The 10,643-nt window shown below is 38.2% G+C and overlaps 1 protein-coding gene across 2 annotated transcripts; it reads left to right on the forward strand.

Moving 5' to 3' along the window:
* The first annotated feature begins 419 nt into the window (after positions 1–419).
* LOC140778463 (protein NEGATIVE REGULATOR OF RESISTANCE-like) lies at positions 420–10,338 on the forward strand. 2 transcript variants are annotated; one of them, XM_073123190.1, is made up of 2 exons: positions 420–1,056; positions 10,054–10,338. In XM_073123190.1, the coding sequence occupies exon 1, from the start codon at positions 571–573 to the stop codon at positions 1,003–1,005; it is 435 nt and encodes a 144-aa protein (XP_072979291.1). In that variant the 5' UTR covers positions 420–570; the 3' UTR covers positions 1,006–1,056; positions 10,054–10,338. The 2 variants fall into 2 exon arrangements, with proteins under 2 accessions (XP_072979291.1, XP_072979290.1); XM_073123189.1 differs by having other exon boundaries at positions 10,108–10,338.
* Positions 10,339–10,643: the final 305 nt, after the last annotated feature.

Below are 10,643 nucleotides of genomic sequence, written 5' to 3' on the forward strand. Positions count from 1 at the left end.
TATAATTTAATTTATTATTGGCCATACTTGTCCAAGTTTAGAAGAGCTTGTTGGAGTCCACTCGACGCGACTCCATTGTATGGGTTGATGCGAGTTTGGGAGGGAGAAGTTTCTTTGATGATCCTTTCGATTAACCAAACGTATTATATTCTTGATGGTTGATTAGGGTAATCATATTACTGTCCATAATTTAACTAGACAGCAGGGTCTCTGTCTTCCAGCATGTAAAGCCCCCAACATTTGTTGTCTTATGTATCTCTGATTACGATGATATCTGGTTTGCAGATACTTTAGAAAAAGAAGCATAGGATTCGAACTACAAAATAGATATCTAGGGGGACTAGAATGCAAATATTCCATAGCCTAATAAAAGTATTGAGGTACATAACCGGGTACTCGCAGCAATGCTCAAGATGGAAGCATTGATTTCTTTCCTCTTCCTCCACTTTCCGTTTTATTTTTTTAAATTTTTTTTAAGCAGCGGCTTACTCTTTTAACTTCCCAAATTCCTCACCTACTTCCGACCATAAATACCTACGGAGGTAACGCCCGTTAGCCCGTTGCCGTCAGATGGACTCCTCGAGCTCAAAGAGGAAGAGGCGGGCCGACGGTGGCAGCGACGAACGCCGCCTCCCGGCGAAGCCACGTGACGAGTGGGACGCCAGCAACGAGGTCACTGACGCTGAGGTCGAGGAGTTCTACGCAATCCTTAGACGGATGCGCGACGCCTCCAGGTGCCTCGCGAACGGCGATAACGCCTCCCCGGCGCCGGCGGCTGCGCCGGCTGATGGGGCAAAGGGCGAGGGGAGGTGGAGCCCCGCCTTCGCTTTGGAGGACTTCGTCACCGACGCCGTGAAAGATGACGACGTGAGGCCCAAGCCGGCCGCGGCCGTGAAGCCAGCGCCGAGGCGAATCGATCTGAACGCCGATCCGGAGCCCGAGGGGATGGCGGTGGCGAGCCCGCGCGGCGAGGCGGCTGCTCGGATCTCTTCGGCGCAGGCGTAGCTAGTTTGGTGGGGGAAGGTGAAGGACGAATAGGCGGTATCCTTACCGGAGGTATAACTGACTTCTCTCTGCTCTTCTTTTCTAATTGGGGGAAAAAAAAAAAAAGAAAAAAGAAAATGCGAGATGAGATGCTAACGTTTCGTCGTCTGAATATTTTCTATATAAATTTGTTCGAAAGGTAATAAGAGACATTAAACTACTTGTTGATTAATTGGCGTTGATACATACTCGTGTAGAATTTTGTCTACAAAGATATGTTCTGTTTTAATTTTTATCAGTTATTAGGGTGATATTTTATGAATCAATTTTCTTTTGATACCAAAGGAGGTTTATATGGCTAATATTTTGACATCCACTTAAAATACTTACAATTAGTGACTTCAAATTAAGATTAGACCATCTGAAGATGTTTCCAGATGTGTTCAAAGAAAGGCAAGTGGCGTGATTAGGATAATAACTCATGAGAACTTTAGATTTCATAGTTAATTGTAGATTCCCTGCTCTCCTCCCACACTCTCTCGAAATAAGGGCATTTGGGAGAAGGAGACTTTATTAGTATTATTTTTGCACTAATAACTCTCAATTTGTCTGCAAGAAATAAATTTAAGAGAGTAAAAATGGCTATTCAATTATTTGTTCTAATATTCATAGTTTTAGTCTCTTGCAAAACTTTGTATAAATTACATAGTATGATACCTGAAAAGTCTCACTCTCCCCAACCAAATGCCCCTAATTTATGCATAGTAACAACTTCGCAGCTTTCAATGCGTATTTTATATGGTTAGAGGTTTCTCAAGTAGAACAAGTGTCTGCTCTTCTTTTTATTTTATTTTATTTTATTATTATTATTAGAAAAAAGAGATACTTTTCTTCGTTAATTGCAGTGCAGGTTGATTGACAGCGCACCCCAATATAATACCAATCATATAAAAGATTAGATCTCTAGGTACAACTTTTATATATGGATGTATCTTCTTCTAATATATGTGTCAGATACAATAGACCAATTGACTAGTCGTAACGCCAAATTTGACGAAGCATTATTTTGGATGTACACTGCTTAGCATTTAGTCCAGTAGCATTATTTTAGAGCAAATATCATTAACAGTATACTATGGACTAACTATTTAAAAACGAGTAAAGTTGGCAGAGAGTAATTCATTTGTTGCAGATAATAATGGTGCTTTACCAACTATTCAAGGTAGTGGGCAATGTGACCTAATTGTAAGTCTCGATTCACTGTTGCAAAGAGTATTTATTATAATTTTATTAAAGGTGAAATACCTTTTTTTTATTTTTTATTTTCTTCACTCTATATCATAAAAATAATTATTACACCATTATTTCATAATAGAAATGAGCATAGAAATAATTATTTTTAAGATAAGGGCCTTATTTTGTGAATAAGAATTAGATATGCCTATTCTAAAATTGCCCTTTTAGGAAATGAGTAATTCGTACTCATGTACATTAGGCGGATATTATTGTTAGGTAGAACGAGAAATGATGTGATCCGGGTCTAATCAAGTCACCTCACAGGTGAGATTAGATTTATTAGGTGGAACATATTTATCCTAATAATAGTTGTTTATTATTTAAAAAAAACTTTTGGTATCAAGCTCTTATGGTCAAACAGTTGGCCGACATAGTTCGCAGCGGAACATAAGAGTAAACTTTATCGAGGTGTTCAAACATTTGGCTAACGGTGTTTAAGCGCCACAATCCAAGAGCAGGAGAACGTTGAGACGTTCGAACACTTTGTTAGCAACGTTCGAACCCTCCAACCCGAGAACAGTCTTCGTCGAATCATTCGAACAATCATCCATTGACATTACGAACGGCCAAACTTGAGAGCAGCATTCGTCCAACAATGTTTGAACGTTGTCCAGTGGTGTTTCGAATGCCCAACGCTAAGATCATTTTGTGTTAGAATTAATTTGCATATTTTTAAATTTTTGGTCAGCTTTTAAATATGTTGAAAGCAATCACTTTAGAATTATTAAAGAATATTGATATTTTTTATTTTCTTCTACTTCTCATCCTTTTCTTATCTCTTTTAATCTTTTCCTTCAATTCAAGGTCGACCTTGTCAAGTTGACAATATTCTCTTCTCGATTATTGATCCCTATAATCCAACATAGCTTACCAACTTCTCTCCCATCCATCAGACCCTAGCCATCGACAAGGTTCTCCATCCGTATCCATCGATTCTCCTTTTTCTTTAGGGCTCCTTTTTCTTTAGGGCTGATTATCTTACTCCTCTTCTTTATTTCTAAATCACAAATCTATCCTATGCCATTATCATCTTCATTATCCATTTAATTTCCATCATCTAGATCTCGATATTTTCACAGCTTTCACTATCGAACCACCTACCACCATCATCTCAAATAAATCACTTTAGCTTGGTCCACAACAATTGGAAACAAAGTCACCATTTCTCGAACTACTATGCCTACTAGCTCATCCATAGTTTAACATCCACATGAAGGCACCTCCGTGGAGGCAAAAGCAATGACTTTACATAGGAGATGATCCCTAACCCATGATAGTCATCTTAGATGATGAGGACCATGCAAGCTTTGGCTACTCAAGCAGCAAGGCTTCTGATATTGGCATTGATCCACATCGACCTTCACCCAAGTTGTCGGTGGAAGATTTCGAGGAATGGGAGGCCTTTAGTGATTTTGTGCCTTGATGAGCTTATAATGAAGATTTATAGTTTAGATGACCATACTATAGGGCTATGGCTATCCCTTATCGTAGCTAAGCGAACCGAAGAAGGGGAGACCTAATAATTGGCATTGACCATAGGCTAGTGTTAGAGACATTCCGATCACATGTGCAGCCGCAATAGTTGTAGTCGGTGTAGTTATTTCCCCACCTTCACTATTATTGGAATTTGAGGAGGATTTTGAGCAAGCCAAAGACCCACATCCGAGCAACCCTACCTTATCAAAGCCTATACTAAGCTAGTTGAGGTCACACCTCACTAGGGAGTTTGGATTCATTGGGTCCAACCTATTTATTGTTGTATAAGTTATTTACTATTTTATAAAACTACTACCATCGAGTTCGTGTGATCGAATGCCTAGCCAATGCTCGTTTGTATAGTGGAACATAAGAGCAGCATTCATCGAGGCATTCGAGCATTTGGCCAACATCGTTTGAATGCCATAGCTGAGAGTAGCAGAATGTCAAGGCATTTGAATGCCCCAACTTGAGAGTAATATTTATCGAATCATTTGAACGCTCATCCAATAAGGTTCGAATGCCCTAACCCAAGAGCAACATTCATCCAACGACGTTTGAATGCTCTCAAGTACCATTCAAATGCCCGACGTCGAGATTATTTCGTGTTAGGGTTAGTTTGAATTTTTTTAAATTTTGGTTAGCCTTTAAATATGTTGGAAGCATCTACTTTAGGATTATTGAATAATATTTGATATTTTCTACCTTCTTACCTCTAGCCTCTTTTCTATCTCTCCAATTTTCTCCTTCAATCTACAATCTAAGGCTGATGTCGTCAAACTAACTCCAATTATTTCCATCTCAATTATTGATCCTCCTAGTCTAGTAGGGCCGACCATCTTCTCTCCCCTCCTTCAAATCTTAGTCGCCGACTAACTTCTTTCTTCTCATTCATCGATTCCCCTTCTTTTTTAAGCTCGACCATCTTCTCCTTATTCTTTCTTTTTAAGTCATAAATCTATCTTACACCACCATCGTCTCCATTATTTGATACTCATCATATCAAATAAACTATCTTATCCCACTCCACAGCAAGAAAATAGTAAGGGTTGATAAGTGGTCATGTCATTCTATTTATAGAATATTGATAGAACAAATTATAATTTATCATCAATGATTTGGTCCGATTTTACTCCACACCGTTCTTGTGATTTAAATTTAAGCATTTAACCATCTTATATTTTAAACCAAATTATAACTTTTAGATATTTCATCCAAACTAATGGTATGAATGACTAAACTGTCTCTACTATCATTAGCCCCAATATTTTTTTTTAAGATAAGATATTCCTGAATAACTAAACTACCTCGCTATCTTTAAATAATTTTTCTTATTTTATTTTATTTTTTTCAAGAGAAGTGAAAACTTAACCGTGTTTTAAGTGGTGAACACGAAAGCACAATGAGCTCTTTTAACCGTCTGAACACTATTCCATTAGCAAAATCAGACACTATTTCTATATAGATAATTATATATTTTTTAATCATATTCTTGCTAGTATTTGGTCAACAATTGCAACTTGATTTAAATTATAGAGGAGTTAATTGTTTAAGTTTGAAATATATAAATATAAGTTAAAATCAGGTCAAATTGTGGACTTAATTTCTTACAAATATTTGTAAAGCGTTTATAAGTAATACTCAAGACTGCTGCATCTAATCAATCACATAAATTTACTCTCATACTCTTTTGATGTACTCTGTTTGGTTTTTTTTCTTTTTTTCTCTCTAACAGATAATTGTCCATTTTCTACTTTTATGTGGAATGTCTGCAACGTTATCTTGACAAGAATTAATAAGAGAAAATGATGTCAAAAATTAAAAATAAAAGATGAAAATCTTTATAAATTGCTAGGAAAAATGATAAGGACCTTGTTTTATAATGAAGGTATCTAAATTTTATATGAATTTTGTCTAAATTATTTAAGCAATTATTAGATAGAGGATCAGGAGATGGGCCACGCAGGAATACTGATAGACACTTCTTTTGGCTGCATGTTTTTATTATTGCGTGGTTGTTCTTTGCGGATAAGATGGCACTTATTCTTGAATAAACCAATTTTATCGCCTAACCTAATCCGCGTTTTCTTCTAGGTGCATGGCATGAATGGACTCATGTTTTGCATTTAAACCCGTCACTTTCTTTTATTTTAGACCAGTGATAGAGTTGGGGAAACTCTCACCGAGTGCGACAGGATCCAATAATAAAGGAAAAGTTGTATATATATATATATATATATATATATATATATATATATATATATATATCAATTTTCTATTATTTATTTACTTATTTATTTTTGCTGAGAGAATTGCCTACGATAATTTATAAAGATCCAAAACTTAGACCTTTTACAAATACTAAGTCACAAGTAACGAAAGCAAAGAGAATACAAGAGCCCAAAATTCAGCAAAAAATGATTAATTCCTCTGTCAGATTAAGGATTTAGACTATATATGCACATCTCAAAATTATCAAGCATCATAGGTCTAGGTGCTGCATTGATGACATCTCAAACTAAAAAAAATAATAAGATGAAATACTAAAAAAAGAATATACTATCGGACCGCAGGAGAAAAATCCTTTCGAGATGAAAAACTACAAAAATTCTAAAGTATTTAGATATTGGTAATGGGTTTGATAATTAATGATTAATTGTTCAATTGTATTGTGAACGGTTTATTTGTAGAGATGGTGGTAACGATTTGGTAGTGGATTTAATGGAGACGATGAGATCTATCAGATGGGAGCGAAAGGGATAATAGTGATGATGATGATAATGTAGAATAGATCTGTGATTTATAAAAGAAAAAGGTAGAGAAGATGGTCGGCCCTAAAGGAGGGGATCAACGGATGAGAAGTAGGAGTTAGCCTGCGGTTAGGGTTTATGGGAGAAGGGAGAAGATAGCCGGCCCTATTGGACTATGGGGATCGATAGTTGAGAAGGAAAGAAATGACGTCGATTTGATAGCGTTAGCCTTGGATCGAAGGAGAAAGTTGAGAGAGATAAGATAGGAGATGATAGAAATGTCAATATTCTTCCCTAATCTCTAAATGACTGCCTTCCACATATTTAGAGGTTAACCAAAATTTAAAATATTCAAATTAACTCTAACACAACGATCTTGGAGTCGGACGTTTAAATTCCATAAGATTTGTGTTCGAACACCATTGCATTTGCATTCGAATGCCATTGGACGGATTGCACTCTCAAGTTTGGGTGTTCGAACAATGGGCGACAACAATTTGAATGCCAAATTCTAGGAGTAGTCAACATATTTTGTCATTTAAACACTAGGTTGCTGCAAATGCCAAAATTCGAGAGCACTTATTCTCTGATAGGGTTGTGGCGTTCGAATGCCAAAACCCAAGACCACTTATTCTTCAATGGGCTTGTGGCGTTTGAACGTAAGGTTGCAACCGTTCGAATGCCATAGCCTAAAACTACTACTATTGAAAAGAAAATCTCGATGATAATCTAGTTTGACCTAGCTAACCCAATTTCCCTTATGAGGTAATCCAATTGGACCCAGATCATATTATTCCACCATACTTCTACTCATTTTGTCCTCAAAGTGAAAAAAAATCAAGGAAGCCATCCTCTATGGCCTCGGGTGGAGTTGCTAGTGGTTGTAGCAACTTTAGCACATCTCCATCTGCTTAAGGTGGTTTAGGCAGTCGTACCATCTATTGTGAGGTAGTGGTGAGTTGGTGTCAAATCTCATTAAGCTGCTCATGCAGCCCTTTCAATTTTTTGTCTAGCTATGTCTCCGCAAAGTCAAAAGTGATTGGACCCAAACTATAGAGCCATGGGGTGCCAAGCATGAAGTTCACTTTCTCAAAGAGCCAATGGGTTAAAAGTCTATTTTCGACAAGTATTCTTAGATCTTCAATGTGGCCAAGAATGAGAAGACCCTGGGTTGGTTTGAATCCATGTTTGGCTTAAATGCGGTGGAGGTTTGGGCTTGGATGCAAGGGGATGATTCTGACTAGCTCAATATAGGCATATGCAAGATAGGGCTGCTCATATGTGGGTCTTTGGTCTGCTCTAGATCCTCCTCGAATTCCGATGGTGATGGAGGTGGGGAAAATGCATTACAGAGTGGAGCAACTACGGCTGCTAGCCTATGGTCGGTGCCCATTGTTGGTGGGGCCAGTGAGGGCTCTATTGGTGGTTTGGTGTATGCCTTAATAATTCTCTGTCATGTGACGAACGTGGTGGTGGGGTCTAGTTGTGAATGAGGATATCCAATGTCTTAGGGTAAAGTTGCGAGTTGATGATGGTTTGCATCAGTGCTTCCACTGAGGCCTGTACAGCCCATTGCGATGTTAGAATTGAGGCATGTGAATCCAAAAATAAGGCTTGCATCGATCTCATCATCTGGATCAAATTGATAGACCTCGATATTATGGAAGCAGCTACCGTTGGCAAGTTGGGGCTTAGTTCTCTATCTTTGAAGGCTGCCATGGATGTCTCCACTAGGTGCATTGCTACCATGGATCTAGTGGTGGCCATGGTTGTCTGAGGATCTACTACTCTAATGCTAGTTGTTGTGTCTCTAGCTAAGATGGATTAAGTGGTAGATGAATGGTGGTGATGATGGTGGCAACAGATTTATGGATGGTGGTGATAAGGGTGGTATTGATGGATATGGGAAAAATGAGAAGGGAAGATGAGGGAGGAAGGGCTGGCCTTATGGGTCTAGGGAGGTGCAGTAGATGAGGAGGGGGGAGGATGACGTCCTTGAAGAAGACGGTGGCCTAGACCGAAAAATCGAGAGATAAGGAGAATGAGAGAGAGATAGAAGGAACAAAAGTAGGCTAGAGGAAGGAAAAGATAGAAAAAAGGTAATAATCTTTTATAATCGCCAAAATGGCTGCCTTCCACATATGTAGAGACTAAAAAAATTAAAATAATTCAAATTAATTCTAACATAACGATCTTAGCGTTGGACAGACTACACTCTTAGGTTTTGGCATTTGAACATTGGGTTGCCACTATTTGAACACCAAAACCCGAGGACATTTATTTTGTGGCGTTCGAATACTTGGTGCTGGTCCTTCGAATGTCAAAACTTGAGATCACTTAATCTTCGATGGGCCTGTGGCATTTGAACGTCGGGTTGCAACTATTCGAACGTCATAGCCTGAAACTACTATTATTGAAAAGAAAATTTCGATAATAACCTGGTTCAACCCAATCCCCTATGAGGTGAGTTGATTGAGCCCGGATTAGATCAAACTTAAACACACTCAAGGGTCTAATTCACACTTGTTTAGTTTTCACCCTTATAAATGAAAGCATGCTTAGCCCTTTTTAACAAGTTGTAGTGTGCTTTAATATGTCCTACTTTATTGCAATGTAAACACGAAGGGACAAATTATGTCATTCTAAGTACCTAAGTGGATGAATTGATACTTTGATTTACTTTCACTCTTGAACATACCCAACATCTCTTATCTATTGTTCTCTTTCAAACGTTGGCCTTAGCTCTATTAAAATTTGGTGCAGGGGTTCTTCTCTCCCTCTTAAGAGGGATCTCTCCCTCGCCCTCGATAAGGACTTTCCCTTCATGACCCTAGCCGACGGGCTATGTGAGGAGAGCATCCTCCTCCCCTTTTCTTCCCTCTTTCCTATCTTTTCTTCCTCTCTCTCTCTCTCTCTAAAATCAGTCTTCTTCTCTATGCACCCACATAATTTGTCACATCTCCTCGTCATTGCCAAACTTCTCCCCTCTCAACATTGTCGTTTGTCACCACCACACTTCTCACCCATCGACATTGTCATCTACTGCTCCTCGCCACTGCCACACCCACACCTCTTCCTTTGGCCTTCTCGACCTAGTTGCCCTTAGCTTCTATTCCTGCTTGCCCGTTGGCCTCCTTCTCTCCTCCTTTAGTTCAGCCCCAGCTATCTGCCATTGTAGCTACCACCTTTCATTGTCAACCTCCCACCCATGAGGATGCATTTCTGTTGCTCTAGCATTGCCTCTCCACTTGTTTCTGCCACTATAAAACAATCTTTCCGCCTCCGCCTTGTTGTCATCCATCCTCTTCTCTACTGCCTGCTCCTTATGTGTAGTGGCTTCGAGGTCTCTTGTTGGGTTGGGTGGTCTTCATTTTTGTCAAGTTAGGCTTTTTTTTGTATAGCGTTGTTGTTTCTGTGAGATTTTTATCAAAGTTGTGCTTGTTATGGGTTTTTTTTTTTGTCTATGCAAGAGGTTGTATTTACTTTGGAGTTACTTTAGCCTAAGCTAACTTCTCCTTCTTTTTGCTTTTATTTTTACATTTTGTAGTGTGTGCTGTAGATTTGCTCTTTTGGATTTATTGTGGTGTTGACTCTTCTATAGGACACAGAATCGTCTTTGCCTGCATCTTCTCTCAAGCTTCTTAATGCTTCTACTTGTGAAACTACTAGCATTTGGCAAGGCGAGAGGCTTATCTCTAGGGCACTTGTCTAATTCCCTTTACTTCTTTGTAAGAATGTTTGTTTTTTCTATCTTGATACTGTCCATCTCAGTTAATCTATTTGTATGTCAACTAAGTGTAGAGCTTGTTAAAAGGTTGATGCCATATTTTCCTTCTTTTTCGGTGTAATAGATCGCTAAGTTGATTGAATTATTAGTCTATAGACTTCCTCTCTCTAAAAAAGATATTCTTTTATGTACCAATAAGCAAAGAAGATCAATGGAATCTTACCATTGAGAAATAAATAAATTAAAAGTGAGGCAATCAAACATAATTAATTAAATTATGTGTAACTCAATACCAAGCATATTACTTAGTTATTAGAATGTACAACTATTAGATCTAGCTTTAAATATAGCTATAAAATGAGAGAGGGAATTGTTGGCGGTAATAATCTAATTCTAAAAGTCACAAACAT

The sequence above is a fragment of the Typha angustifolia genome, chromosome 15, assembly GCF_048772165.1.
Source record: "Typha angustifolia cultivar Huaian chromosome 15, ASM4877216v1, whole genome shotgun sequence".
NCBI lineage: Eukaryota > Viridiplantae > Streptophyta > Magnoliopsida > Poales > Typhaceae > Typha > Typha angustifolia.